At 41.6% G+C, this 15716-nt stretch overlaps 1 protein-coding gene across 1 annotated transcript in view; it reads left to right on the plus strand.

Moving 5' to 3' along the window:
* The window catches only part of LOC104286787 (24-hydroxycholesterol 7-alpha-hydroxylase), a 23793-nt gene extending 8971 nt beyond the window's left edge, over window positions 1-14822 (plus strand). Inside the window, exons 4-12 of the mRNA XM_009885426.1 lie at window positions 1672-1821; window positions 2633-2726; window positions 4231-4329; window positions 6222-6312; window positions 7359-7492; window positions 8361-8456; window positions 9805-9893; window positions 13541-13628; window positions 14751-14822. Coding sequence (XP_009883728.1) covers window positions 1672-1821; window positions 2633-2726; window positions 4231-4329; window positions 6222-6312; window positions 7359-7492; window positions 8361-8456; window positions 9805-9893; window positions 13541-13628; window positions 14751-14822 — 913 coding nt within the window. The remainder of the gene's footprint in view (window positions 1-1671; window positions 1822-2632; window positions 2727-4230; window positions 4330-6221; window positions 6313-7358; window positions 7493-8360; window positions 8457-9804; window positions 9894-13540; window positions 13629-14750) is intronic.
* Window positions 14823-15716: the final 894 nt, after the last annotated feature.

Genomic DNA, 15716 nt, shown 5'->3' on the forward strand with positions numbered 1-15716 from the left:
AGCAGGATGAAAACTTTCCCTGTGCGTTTTGGGCCAAGCCTAGCCCAAAACTTAAATAAGAACTCTGCAACTGACTTTGCTGCCAGAACTTCCATCCTTAATGTAAAAAAAAAAAAAAAAAATCCCTTACTGACAGTTTCATGTGACAACAACAGAGCTTTTAACTCCTCCTTCTTCCTGATCATCTGGGACAACACCTCTATCTTGCCTGTCCATCAGGACTATAAGTTGAGTATTGCCTTTGGCTTGGACCTGTTTCTAAGATCGCACATCCAGGTTGACTTCTGCTGACTTTTTCTACATAATACATTTAAGATACAGCTTTTAACTGCAGCTAAACCACTGAGCACCTATCACTTCAATTACTGCAATTTGCATTAACTGGGGAAAGATGTGGGGGAAGGGAGCTTTGAAACCTCAGTCCCAATAATGGGGTGCAAACCCCCACATCCCATGGTTTTCCCTCACCTGTCTTCTGAGATCAAAGTCACGTCTGCTTCTTGTGAACAAAACGGACAGGCATCGAATCGTTAGCGTGCTACGCCACTGCCTGGTATGCTAATATTGGCTCACATGTTCTTGTTATTCCCCTGTCGGAATCCATCTGTGCTCTTTTACCTGGGCTCAGGTTTCTGAGGGCAGGGATGGACCTGTTGTTCTGTGCTGCACTGCCACCAGCACAGACCGTGGTCCACACCATGGTGTGGGTGCCCATGGTGGCATGGGTGTACAGGTCCTACATGAAGCGTGCATGGCTCCTTGCTGCAGCCTTGGGGAACAGGGCGTTTTTCCCACTGCCATGGCTGTCAAGGACACTGGTCATCAAATCCCCATCAGCTGCTATTTGTCTAACATTAAAAAAAAAAGTCATAGGCTAGATGATATCTACAGAATCCGTAAGAGTCATCCACAGTAAATCTGTGCTCAGTGTAATCTGTTCTTATGGTTTTGACAAACAACACAGGATAGAATCGGAATGCAATGCCCTGGATAATTGTTATTTAGCTGCTGCAAAATTAAATCCATAGAGCCAGCAGGTGGCTCCATCTTCCTTATGATCTGTAGAAAAGCAAGAAAGTGAAAGAGCCATTGCCTGAAATATGCATTTAGCAGTGGCTGGAACCCAGCGAAGACTGTAGAAGGGTTTCTCAGAGGTCAAGAGTACAGGTGAAGTGGGCTGGGAAACGAGCTCGGAGTTTGCAGGATAACAGAGGAGCAAATAGGGAAGGAGTAAGATAAAAAGAAAACAACAAAAGCATTGTTCAGTCCAGCAAAGCTGCAGCCAGGGAGAAGATTTCTCAGGGTTTCTGGTTGCAGAAGGGGTTGTGCAATGCTGGGAAGGTTCACATGGGCTAACCTGAAATAAGAGGGGTGGTTAATGGGGAGAAGGGGACCTCAGCACCCAGAAACTTTCTGCCACTGTTCAAGTGACCAAACGCTAACTGATGAAGTTCAGCCACATGCAGAGGACTAGCCTGAGGTCCGTGTATCATCCCAGCTTCTGCTTAAAATCTGCTTAAAGGTGTGAGTGAGGTATGAGCCCCTCCATACTGGTGTGACGCTTGAATCCCATAGTTCTAGTGCTGGCAATTCAGCACACCATGTCCTGACCTAAAACTGCTGCAACAGCTTCCCTGTGGCCTGTAAGTCATGGGGATCTTGTCCTTGCAGGCATATCATGTATCCAGCAGTGGTGAACACTTTGTTTGGGAGAGGCATCTGCCCGACAAGTCAGACTGAAATCAAGGAGTTTGAAGAACATTTTCTGAAGTATGATGAGGACTTTGAATACGCTTCTCAGATGCCTGAATGTTTCCTGAGGTAACGGAGTGGAGATAATGCCCATGGTGTACCCATTACAGGCATTTTGCTTTCTGGGATATCAACCACGAGAGACATTTTCCCTGGAGGATGATGCACTGTCTTTATCGATGGTGTGTCCTTGAGTCAGGCAGGCTTTCAGCTAGGTGCTTCAAAAAAGTCCTGACCTTGTCTCATGCATTTTCCTGGCATAAAGCACCTTGCTTAGGTGGGCAGGATTGAACCCGTCAGGGAGCAGAACCAGGTAAAAGGCAAAGGCCTGAGCCTAAACCTGAGTCCCAAGGAGAGGGGGTCCCCAACAAGGCATGTGTTCTTTCCCACACCTTAGCTGTTTTCCCAGCAGAATGATCCCAGGTTACATGGCTGCTCTGTCGCAGAGCTGACCTTGGGTAAAGGCAGCCAAACTCCAAGAAAGGGAGCCTGCCAAAGCTCTCAGGGCCATGACAGCACCTTGAGCACCTCAAAATAGCCTTCAGAAAGATGCTCTAAAAATGTGGCCTTTATTTTCTTAGGGGAGGACATTCTTGAAAAGATTGAGCTAAGCAATTGTCCAAAGCCACCATGAAAAGCTATAGTGGAATAGATATGAAAATCTAGGAATCTTGCAGCCACAGGTGCTGGCTGTAAGATGAGGTCGGGCTAAGGTGAAGTCAACACTACTGTCAGTCAGATTGACACTTGACTATTCATCAACTGACTGCTGCCCAGGGGCTTTTGGAAAGAAACCAAGGAGTCGTTCTCGTGGAAAAGGAAATGTTGGTTTGTGCTGCCTCAGTTCTAAGTGCTTCTTGTTTGTTGCTTTTCTTTACAGGAACTGGTCTAAATCCAAAAAATGGCTTCTAAAATTATTTGAGAAAGTAGTGTCGAATGCTGAAAGGACCAACCCTTCAGAGACCACATCCAAGGTAAACATCCAAGGCTATGAAATAAAATGACTTTGTTGTATATTCTGACTGAAACGATGGCGGGCAGGAATTATTTCAGTACTGGAAGAAATAAGCCAAACATGTCAGCTTTAATAGCTGCATACCTTAATTGTCTATTATTGCTGTTACCTATATTAGGTCAGACCCATAATTTTGAGCCCTACTCCTCAACTTAGTTTATTTCCTACAATTCTGACAATTAACTTCTTCCTCTGGGGATTTTTAAGCCAAGGGTCCAGAGCTCTGACCCATTGCCAGCCTGTGGTATCGCAGTTGCAGTGAGCAGTTGAAAGAAGTGAGAGAAAGACCTCTTCAGTTGTTTCTCTGAGGGCACCGCGCTGTGAAATTTCAAAACCTTACATGTACTATTTTTAAACCCTGGTGTAGAGTGAGTAGATCCTCCAGCAGCCAGACTAGTAGAAAATAGCAGATTACTGGATTGGAAGCCAAGTACCCTAAATATTGATTGTGTCAAGGCTGTGATAAGTTGTCCCCCTGGTTATTCTCCTTAACTATGGCAGGAATTCTGTCTATACGGTTGACAAACACGAGGGCAGACTGGCCTGGGAATTTTGATCTACCAAATGATTATAGAACAGATCATTAAACAACCTGGGTTTTATTTAGACTTTAAAAGCTTTACATACCACAGTTTCTTTCATAAAATAAACCAGAATAATGGAAAGAAAGAGAGGGCTGGAGAGGGGATGGTGGGAGGTAAGAAGGTATAGGAAGTAGGAGGCATGAGCTTGGTGTTGTAGATTGGGTGGGAATTTGGAAAAAAGCGGTCATTTTGTGTTCCAGGTCAGCCTTTTCCCCTCTGAAAAGTAGAAAGGAAGCTTTGCCGTGAATGCATGGTTGCCCTGTATTTAAGGAAATACTATAAACAAAAGCTGATCCTAGAACATTACACAGTTGCTATAGTTTCAAAGAACATCAAGCCATTGAAGTCATTGTTTAGGTCACTAAAAGAGCACCTGGAACTAGGGACTTTGCTGATATATCAGACCATCTCTTCATAACAAGCACCTTTTTGGCAGCAACAGAGAGAACATTTTCTTCATTTCTATTCATTCAACTTGTTCAGTCCCATTTTCAGGTTCTTTAAAGTAGAGAAGTAGAGCAGGAATTAAAGATAAAGAAGAATAGAGATTTCTTTTTTCTCTCTTCCACGTACAAGCAACAATGGGGAGCGAGAGAACCAGATTCCCTAAAAACTTTAAGAAAATGGAGAGCAGTGCAAGTATTCAGTAGAGATTCACGTGGTGCTTTCACTTCTTCTGGCCTTCTGTCTATGAGTGAGTCTCACTTTCTCTTAACAGCTGTCATCTTTACTTGTGACTGCAAAAAACCCATAACTAACATTACTTCTCTTTCATAAACTAGTCTTATGTTATGTCCTTGAATTCTAGTAAGCACTACCCTAAACTAGATTTTAATATATTTTTTGGAAATACACATTATTATCTTTTATTTACAACAGACACTACTGCACCATCTCCTGGATAACTTGCAAGGACAACATCTGGGTCCCAATTATGGTCTCCTAATGCTCTGGGCTTCCCAAGCAAATTCTGTCCCTGTAAGTACATCAGCTAGAGAAAAACATTCTCTCTAACCTGCTCAAAAGCCTGTATTTGGGAAGCAAAGACTGAACCAGAGGTCACACACACTGCATGTATTCCAAAGATGGGATTATCACGCCCACATGCATCACTACAAATATACCCAGGCTGCAATGTCACAGAAGCAATGACAAGAAAAGCTCTTCTTGTATTTTTCCTAAATTATTATGTCCCCTATCTTAACATTTCGGGAACATATGTCTCATAGCTATTAAGATCACAGTCTTAAGCTGTGAAGAATATTAAACTCTATTTTGAAGCACTGTGGCTGTATTATACTAGAGAGTCTATTTTAAATAGCCTGGCATTATCAATTGTAAAGCATATCAAAAGCATAATATAGAGTAACTTCATCTGTGTGTAAATCCTTGAGTGATTTTGACTTTTTTGCTTTGGGAGATCTGCTGTACAAATGCCAGTGTTGCTTCAGGGCAAGAAAAGCAATAGTTTGATTCTACCGTTGCTTAAGTTTTGTCTATGTTAGAAGCAGATTTGATGGATTAATGATACAGCTGTATATATGCTAACAAGCCCAATATATCTAACACAGCTTAGGCTGACCAAAGACATTTACAGGAATTTCTCGGATGAAAAATCCATAGCAGCAAAAACATCCTTTATTTACCGTGACGACTAAGCTTTCTCCAGCAGTTATGTCTGTTACAGATGTGATTTAGAAAAAAATGATAGTGAGTTATTTTTATATGTACTCCTAATGGATATATCTATGGTTTTTGTAGATTGGATGTTATTACAATTTACCCAAAAGGAATTTCATCTATTTCAGTGAGGTTTCCGTGGATTCATATGTTGGTATAAGTGAGAGGCATAGCCTGCTGCCTGCTATCAGGATTAACTGACATTCCTTCCACAACACTATCATTACTTACTCCTGTAATATTCAGCTGTAAATAGACATACAGATATTTAGCTGTTTCTCAGAATAGTCACAACCACTGTTCTAGTGACTCAAATGATGAAAAAAGGCCTTTCACTTCCCAAGGGGGTTTTTTACAAGTGCATTAAGCCCTTTTATCTGAAACAATTCAGTTACCCCTCCTCAGCCCATGGAGTGAAGCCTCAGTGTCCAAGTGCTCTACAAGAAATCTAAGCTACCGGATTTGTTTTGCAGAAGGAGGGCTGCATCCACGTGGGGCTATTTGGGAAATAACAGTAAGAGTTCTCATCCCTCACCAGCACAGATGGCCCATGACCAGATCTGTGTGCAGACTGCATCTCCCGCTAGCTCAGCAAGAGAGAAACTCCTGGCAGCACTGCGAGTCCTTCTGGTTTCATTCTACTTAAGAGGATTTTCTCGTTTCCTAAATTTCTTGACTTTCAACTTCATTGCATAATCAGTTAGCAAATTATATCTAAAGGGGATATACTACTGCTTGTTTTGCTGTTAATTAAAACTTTTCCTGCCCATTCTAGTGTGACTCACTGTGACAATGCCCTGCAAATTATTTAACCTAATTTCTGCTGATATTAGTAGGAATTTACTATTTAATTTTTCTTTCACTCATGCAGCTAAATATAATCACACACAATGATTTAGTAATTCATTTTGACACCTAGTTATTTGAAATTAAAGAAATGATTCTGTGTTTCAAAGCTCAAAGGCCAGGCTATATAATGTTCACTAAAGATAAGTACACAGCAGATGACTAGACCTAATCTCCCAGGATCTGAGCCCTTAGATGTGGATTTATCCTGGAAGCACAGCTCCCCGTGCATCCCAACTACAACAGAAAAGTACAAATGCTTTCACCTGCCTCTGTGATTTGCTACAAAGATACTGCAATTCTGTTCCATGTTCCGGAATTGAAGTACTTTCATCTCTGTTTAGATTGCATTTTGGACCCTTGTTTTCATACTCTCTTATCCTTCCATTTACAAGAAAATCATGGAAGACCTGGCTTCTGTTTTTGGCAAAGCAGGTAATAAATCCAATCGTGTCCTTCTGGAACTAGGAATGATTTATTCTGTGTTGGCTGAGCACATGACCAGTGGTCAATAGATAGGAATAATGAATGTTTCTGCTGAGGATACTACTGGTAACAGAGTCCAGCTCTGAGTTCTTTACTCAGCATATGTTCAAGAGATATTTTTAAACAAAAAAACACCTTTGATGTTATCACAAGAAGGTAGAAAAAGAACTGTATGTACTTGTCTCTTCATTGCACACCTATCATTTAGACCTAGATTTGTATTAACCAGTATTGTGCTTTCTTCACGCATCTATGATAGGGTCAGAGGAGGTTTTTCAATTCAACTGCTTTTCATGGTGTGATGTTTACCAGAGTTACAGGTATTCTGGGGGAAAAAAAGGCCAGGAACTGTTCTCTTTTCTCTCATCTGAGGCAGATTTGTCCAGCGTGATTCACTCCCACATGACTAACCTCTTTCCTTCAAAAAACAGTCACCTACTGGGAGCAGTCACTCACATAAGCAGTCCCCTGAACCATGCTTAGACTTTCATGGATGAGTTTTAGTTGGCGTGGGTCAAAACCACATCAAGGAACATGTCAATAATTAACCAATAAGGATAATCATGAACCAGTGCTTAAGCCTTTCTCCTGGCCCTGTTTTATTTGCTGGTGCTAACATAGCCCAAGAGTTCAGCTGTGATTCCTTGTCTTGGTGCCTACGGTCCCTGAGATTTCCATGCAGTGCCCTACCAAATTACTGAAAATGTCCAAGGACTCCCAACTTCCAAGATGACTTTTGTTTGGCCTCTTCTGGCCAATGCCATATCTACAGCCACCTTAGAGTTATTAAATTCTCTTCAACAGCTTTTCTTGAATTGTACTGATTTTGGTCCATTTATTTACTTTGAAATATAAAGAAAATTTCTGGGTGTAAACAAGGTCTTAAAGTCTTGAGGTATTATGTCAGAAGGTCTAAAGCAAAACATGCCAGCATGTATCAAAACAGGCATGAAATCTAATTTTCACACAGAAGCTTCTTTCTCATGCCACAACAGGTAAAGATAAAATAGAAGTGTCTGAAGAGGACCTTAAGAAGCTCTCTTTTATTAAATGGTGCACTTTGGAAGCCATACGGCTGAGGTCTCCAGGTGCAATCACCAAGAAAGTAGTAAATCCAATAAAAATTCAGGTGAGTTTTATTGGTTTTTGTTTTTCCCCAAAAGGATGCTGTATGATTTGTCTGGAAAGGGGCCTCCCAAAAAATCTGGATAAAATTCAAATAGCAGAGATATTCCATAGCCTTACATATATATATCCTGTTTTGGTGTAACAGATTTATTCATCATCATTAATTTAATCATCATTAATTTAAGAGTGGTTTTGCTTCTCTTGCTCACAGTCTTACCTTTAATTTTAAATTTACTTTAGACTGAATTGAATTGAGCCGTGCAGATGGTATATGAAATAGTAATCAGACACAACAAATACAGTAGAAGGGACCACAATTTAGTAACTGATAAAACTCCTTCTTTTCTGATTGTCCCCTTCACTGCCATTCGGAAGGGAAGTACCAGTGTTCAGGAGTCTAAAAAATAAATATTTAGGAGAAAAACATTCTCCTAAGGAATCATCACTTATGCCTATTTAAGAAATTATGAAAGCCCCATAAAGGTCTACTGTCATCTAAGTCTTCCTATGAATTTCTTTGCATTTTGAAGGAAGCGTTTAACAAAAGATTTAGCAAAAAATACCTGTTCTCACAATACATCAAGAAGCAGGAAAGACGGAAATAATATTTCTATTATTTCTACACTTGAAAAACCAAATTAGAACCAAAATAGTCTTTCCACATTCTCCACTGTTTAGGTCTTACTTATGGAAAAAAGGGCAACAGCAAGAAGAAGCTTCAAACATGTAATACGTTGGCCATGGCTTCACCACCCTCACTTGCCCTCTGTTAGGACGTTCTGCTGGTGGAAGAGAAGTACTAAGGAGGGACTGTTTTGCGAGTTGAACAAATGATTTTCTCTTTTCTTAGAGTTTTTTCTTCTTTTCAGAATTTCATCGTCCCTGCAGGTGACATGCTGATGTTATCGCCATATTGGTTACACAGGAATCCAAAATATTTTCCTGACCCAGAAATGTTCAAACCTGTAAGTTGTTACTCTTAGCGTGGGTATTTTGCTGTCTTTTCTCCTCTTCACTTATTTCACAACAAAAGCACATGGACAAATTGGCTTAAAGTTGGGTATTCCCCATCATCTGCAGGATGGCCCTGTATACAGAGATGATGTGCAAAAAAAGGAGGAGCCTGTAGGAATAAGCAAGACTTTAAAGTTCAGTTATGTATTCCAGATAATATGGTACTAGTTTATATCACTTTGATCTTGATTCAAAGCCCACCATGGAAAGACCCCACTGATTTCACTGTTGAACCCAACTCCAAGAACTCTCCCTGTGATTTGTTTGTGTGGCTCATCTCCACGCATTTACACAGGCTTATTGGTCTTTCCAGTCAGATGATTTCTGGTAGGTATTAGCTCTTCTAATTCAGTAGCTCATCTAGAGTTTCTTGATTATTATTCCACTCCAGGTGGCTGTGTGGGCAGGCTTGTAACTGCTCTTTTTAGCACCATCCGCTATAGAACAGTTTGTCTTTTTTATAGAAATACATCAAGGAGAAATTTAAACAAAACGTCCCCTCTAGCAAACTTGAAATTTGAAATCCCTCGTAACAATTCCTGCCTGTTTGAAACCCTAAGCAGAAACATTGATGCAGCAGCTTATTTCTTTAGTAATTTTATTCCTAAAAAGCAAGTTAGCTTGTTTTTTAGAAACTCAGCCTTTTTCCATGAGGAATAGGTGAGTACCTCTTGGTACCGCCAAATGGCACCGCCTTGCTTCATCACTGCTGAGATTTTTTTACAGACAGGCTGGTTTTGTTGAAAAGAGTTCATTTCTCACACACCGGCTTGCACCTGAGAATGGGGCTGGGCAATCCTTGCCTTTTTCTTGTGTGACAGGTCATACACCTTGCATTTATTTGTGCACAGCATCTTAGAAATGGCTTGTGTGCAAGACGTGCATGAGTCGTTTGTGGGCTGTGATACAATTTTGTGGCTGAGGTAGGGTACTGGTTGAACATTTTTTTTGAATATGCGTATATTTGAAAGGAGAAGGTCGCATTTTTATAAACATGTCAATAGCTCAAGAGGGAGGATTTAGAAAAACGGTGAGGTATAGGAAGAACGCTTTAGGGGTGATTTTGAAAACCCCTCCAGTACTAAGTATGTTTCAAATGGGACCCTCATTTCTTTCCCTGAGTTGGTGCTGACTTTTGAATCCAGACTCTAACACTGACAGGTTGAATGCAAAATAAAATAGCATTAGTGCAACTTTGTGTTGAGGATTAGCTGTCCAAGGTCATTTTTAGCCTGCAGAAATAAAGTTAAGCTTTATTTATATAAGGCTGATTTGGAAAAAAAAAGTTTCTTCCCACAGGATCGTTGGAAAGAGGCAAATTTAGAGAAGAATGCTTTCTTGGACAGCTTTGTGGCATTCGGAGGAGGGAAGCATCAGTGTCCAGGAAGGTCAGTGAAACAGCTGGGGTTTATTTATTCCCAAACCCTGCAGAGAACAACTCTCTTGAACTGGGCTCCTCTTACACTTGGAGATAAAATGTTTTCATTGCTTTGCTCTTTGTAAGTCCCCCAATGTTCAGTATTATCTGGACCTTGTTTAAACTGATTTGAAAGTGGTTTCATTCCTGGAAAAGACAGGTTAAGGCATGATGCAAAAGCAGAATCTGAGACTAGTGTATGAAGGGATATCCCCTGGGGAGGAAAGTCAACCTAGCTCTGCTGCTGCCGAGGCCCCTTTTCATCAAGGGAGAGTTGTTCCACTTACAAACATGCCAGTTTATAGACACAGGCATTTAGGCTGCCATAAACCAGTTCTAAACTAACCTAAAAAAAACATTTCTCTGGGCTGAGACTCTCTTTCCATCCTCTGTGATGCTATTGACATCTTTGCTAATCTTCCAATGTCTTAACTGGCTCCTCGTGTTTAAATCTTGTCTTTGCATTAAGGCCCACGCAATTGTATGATGGCTTAAATTGCAGATCCTGTCTTTCTTCACTCCTCCAGCAATGCCAGCCTTGGTGCTTCCTGCATTCCTTCTGCTGTTTTCTCTGCTGTCCCTCTTCCTGGAACAAGTCCCAGGGAGCCAGCTGCTCCTCGTTTCTGTGTTCAAACATCTCTATGCTCAATTCACTGCCTTCAAAACCTGGTCTCCTCTAGGAAGCATCTAAGCATCTAAGAATCCTTAAAACTGGTTAGTTTAACTCAAAAGTCCCATGTGGATCGAGGAATCCAGAGAGTGTTGCAGAGGATCTGCATTTTTGAATCTGCACCCTATAGCAGGCTGGACGTGACTATCAGATAAACTTTGTGAAGGCATTAAAGACATAAACAAAATGAATAAAACTGCATTCACCATTTAGGCTTGCTGGCGGAAAGTGCTCACTCACTGCTCTACCTCCATGACTTGTACCATATTCCTGAGCTAAATATGAGCACGGCCTCACTCCCAGCAAGGGCGATAGCAGAATTCACAAGAGGCATCTGCAGGTACAGGACAAGCTGCAAAACAATCTTTCTGAAAGCTGCTTGTTTATATATAATGACCTATTTCTTTGTTCAGGCTGTTCTCTGGACTCTGATAATATCTTTAAAATAAGTTTATGGTTGGAAAGAAGATGATAACATTTCCACATAGACAACAGATAGAGAATCTTTTTCTTGCTGACAGACAAAAAGTCCTTTCAAACCCTTTGGCAGTCCACATGGTAACACACACCTTCGTGCTTTTCAGCAATAATTCTAAGAGAACAATGCAGTGGTCTTAGAAGAAAGGAAATTAAATCAAGGGATGTATCTAGATCCCATGTTGCAGATTTCCTTGGTATGACTGAATGAAACAAAGATATTTCAAGTTTAAGATGCATTTTCATTTAATTCAGTACTGGGATTTTTAATTGAAATTTATTAAATATTTAATTTCTCCATTGCAAGAGTTCATCATGAAATTAAAAGTTAATTTAATCAAACTGAAAGCTGGAAAATAACTAACTTGTCAAATATTCTAGCAAACTGACATGGGAAGAGCTCACACAAAGCCATTTATGTGCCATCTTTTTTACCTAAAGGAAAAATTTGATGTCAGTGAAGCTACTTTTATCTAACTAGGTGACTATTGCCTGTGAGACTGTGCTTATCTTGCATGGCTCTGTCTGTTGCCTCCTATCTTATGCTGATATTGTAAACCCTTCAGCACAACGGCTGTGATTTCATTCTCAGACTCCATTTACTGCAGGTCCTCAATCCACAGCTGGGCTCCTGAGTTCCAGCACAACACCAATACGTAGCAGTGCACTGGGGGCAAGATTTCAAAAAGCACATCTTTGTCAAACCCCCTTGTCACTAAATAAAATGGGAAGGCATCAGTGACTCAGAGTTTTTACAGGAAAACCGCTCTAGGATTAATACAAAAGACAGGTGGGAAATAAGGGGCATTTATCTGCAAGAAAGCTCATGGTTTCTGCTCAGTACAACGTGCTGTGGGAGAGACAGATGCACTGGGATGCTGCAGTCCTGCTTTTCACTCGTGAGCTGTCCCTCTGCCTACCCTCAGACATGTGTGTTGCTTGTCACCCTTGTGTCTCAGCATCTCTGTCTGAAGAGCAGAATAACAACAGCAGCCTGTTGGGAAAAGCACTTTGAGATCTAACGGTGGGAAGTGCTACAGTCAGTTATGGGTTATACCCATTGCTGCTTGGACAGATTGCAGATGGACCCCACTGCGGGTACCGAGGTGTCAGCCCTGGTCAGCTCGCATACGGCTGTGCTCGTGTTTGAAGGACAGACCTCTATAAACGCAGCATTTCCACTTTCGGGGCAACCTAGAGGCATTTTGGCATTTGGCCACATCATCTGTGCCAAACCACTGAGGCTCAGAGACAGGACTTCAACCACCAGGAGCCCAGAACCACACTGTGCAACCAGTGCAGTGACTGTAAGGAGCCCACCTCTGCACGGTGCCGCTGGTATGGAGTTTGGGTAGCAAGTCCTGCCTGACCTGAGCTAATTTCCACTGAAATATCTCTGCACTGCATTCCCCTGAGCTCAAGGTCACCAAAAGCTCCCTATCTCAAGGTAATTCCAATGTGAAATCACAGAGATAATTTGGGTCTGAAGCTATGCCAAAACAAACAAGCATCCTCCCACCCCGGAGCACGGGGCGGCTCAGTGCGCAGATCTGGATGGCTCTGCAGGAGTTAGCTTGGGTCTCGTGGGGCTTATTAGCTTCCTCTTCACACCTGCCGGGCCAAATCCAGGCTGACGCCATGTGCAGTCATGTGGCCTTCTCCCCAGTGAATTCCCCAATAGCTGTTTTATCCAAGTTTTCCAGCATCTCTCAGATAATGGAAAATAGACCGTGTAGAAGAGCAAGGTAGTGTGACTATTTTAACCAGGTATTTAAGACTTATGTCTAAATTCTGCAAGTGAGTAATCCCATGACCTGGCATAGGTCCGTGCTAGTGCCTGAATGGAGAAAGCTCTTGCACACATCAACATTAAAAAAAAATAGCCTGGAGGAGTTCACCTGCAGTTATCTGAAATCTTCTCCGGACTGACTAAGACAGACCTTTCTTGAGAGCATTACAGAAAAAAAATCATGCCCTCGGGTCTCATACCGCATTCTAATGCTGACGCATTAAATAATAACTCCCGCTGTCACAGCTACTCTGATGTCATCAGGCTCCCAGCTGTATTATATAACTTTATATAGCACAATTAGTCATATAGCCTTTTCTATATTTGACTGTCTTCTCACTCCTATGAAGTTATTTCAAGTCAGCAAGCGTTAGAAGAGCATAAATGTTTATACAGTGGAAAAAACCATAATGATAAGGGGCCGTTTTAAAATAGGGTGTCAGAGGGATACTGTGGGTCTAATGTTTCACTGGAAAGAAGGGGCAGCCGCTACATTCATGTTCTTCGCTCACTAATGAAGCTGAACAAAGCTACAGCATATTTTCCTACTGGAGATAAACTTTCGGGCAAAACTAAAGCGTGGAATGTAAAATGTGTTAAAGACACCCTGTTTCTTATCTGATGATAACACACGTGTGATGGTCGGGCTGGACGGCCAACGTTTTCCTCCCTTTTCTTGCAGGTGGTTTGCTATCATGGAAGTCCAGTTGTTCGTTGTGCTATTCCTATACAAATATGAATTTGTGCTTTTGGATGCAATACCAAAGGAGGTAAAAGATCCATGCATTTATGTAGCATTCCACATCTTTATATCCTTCATTCACCATGCTCAGCTGAACACTCATGCTCAGCTGCGGTTAAGTATAATGAAGCAAAGTTTTGAGAGGAGCGTTAATAAAACATGTAATGAATAACTTGATCTTCTTTTAACTCAGAAAACCCAGAGTAACTCCAGCAATGTTAGTGGGGCTGTGCTGCCTATACAAGAATGCACCTACAAGAGTATTTTGTCTCGTCATTACCTAAACATTACAAGAGATTTTATAATTGCTTTCTGCCACTCACAAAAACAATGAATATGGAACTGGATTATTAATACTTTAAAGCTATGAAATCAGATGCAGCACTCACAGTGCTCTTCCACTACATGTTCAGTGGTGGAAGAGAAATTATTAGAGTAAGACTGTAGGAGCAGGTGTGAGACATAAAGGTTTTACCATTAAGGGAGAGTAGTGTGGTCTCCACTCTCAGCAGTAATTTCCTTCCCCATTTGCCTGTGTCCTGTCCACTTTCCAAAAATCCTTGTTCCTCCCAAACATAGACTGCTGCAAACTCAGCGTGTCTGCCTGTTGCAACCTAAACATGACACACATGCCCTATAGCTAAACTCCCGAGGAGAGGAGGGAGAAGTTTAGAGTGGCATGAGCTTTGTATGATTGCACCTTAGGCTGCAAATCGGAAGCTTGGAGAACTTAATTCCTCTGCTCTCCTTGAAGAACGTGAGATGCTGATCTCAAGCAGCGGTAGAAAGTCCATATGGAGGAAGATTGCCTCTTGCTGACTGATGGTGCGTTGCCACACCAGCTCTCACTGGAGTCAATTGTAACTTGGGTCTGCACCCACAGGCAATTATGCTGATGAAGATATTCAAAACCATTAGAGTTTCTTAAGATCTCCTGCGTCATCCTCTGTCAGAGTGAGTGCAATAAATAGTAATCATGAAGGGTCTACTCGATGGCTTCAGCAAAGCCAAGAAATACTCTCGGTATTTGGTTTTGGTTCTGTAAGACCAAAGCTCCAAGAATATGTTTATATCTTAATATTAAAGCACAATGATAATTCCATTAACTGAACTAACGTAAATGTTTCTACTGATTTTCTTCTTTTTGCAGAGCCCTTTACATTTGGTGGGGACACAGCAACCCATGGCACCATTCCGGGTCCAGTATAAATGCCGGGAATGAAAGTTGCCCAGCACTGCTGTAGCTTCCTTTGCCAGCCACCCCTGGATGGATGGACCACTGAGCTGCTTCCCTGTGCTACACCTTCAGATAGGTTTTCTGCCTTAACAGTTCTTAATTTCAACTTTAAATGCTGTGCATACTCTGCATTATGTTATGCCATACCAGTATAGTTGTATCTGTGCTCCTCACTCGATTGCCTACCTCCTAGTATTTAAAAACCAAGTTCTCCTGCTGCGTTCATCATTTGTGGGCCAATTAGTCACAGACTTTGCAAAAAATACTAAACTCACCAACCAGACATTCTGAACAAAAACCTGCTGTGTTTGGAAATCCTGCATGGAAATTGCGCTATAACCAGCAGAAAGGTAGGTCCCTTAGGCCATGTCACTGCTTCCTGCGGGTTTCTTGGAACCGAGGTTAAATTGGTGCATTGTGGTAACTCCGTACAGCTCCCTGGTGCTGGTGTGCACAAAGTGCAGGAATGTGCTGAGCAGAGACCGCCAGATCAGATCTGCAGCCACGATAAACTAGCATCACTTATGTATCACTGCCTGTGTAGATAGGTGAAGATCTGGCCTGCTCTGCCTACAATTGGTGCCAAGTTTTTGCAAATAAAATGCATTTATCATGGAAAAATTGCGAGCATGGGAAACACTGGTGTCTTGTTCCGATGGAGCACCTCAAATTTCTACTGAACTTTATTTGCTCCACAGGATTCAGAATCAGTCCTTGCATGAATATGCAATAAAAGTTCGATCATGATGTTTGGCTTCTAATGAAAAGCGATTGCAAGAAAAGCTACTGCTATTCATTTGACTGGTTGTCTAACATCTGGAACACTTTTGCTTTCCCTTTAACACGACGTACTTATAGAACAAATTGGACAAATCTAAA

This window comes from Charadrius vociferus, unplaced genomic scaffold (genome assembly GCF_000708025.1).
Source record: "Charadrius vociferus isolate BGI_N301 unplaced genomic scaffold, ASM70802v2 scaffold800, whole genome shotgun sequence".
Lineage (NCBI taxonomy): Eukaryota > Metazoa > Chordata > Aves > Charadriiformes > Charadriidae > Charadrius > Charadrius vociferus.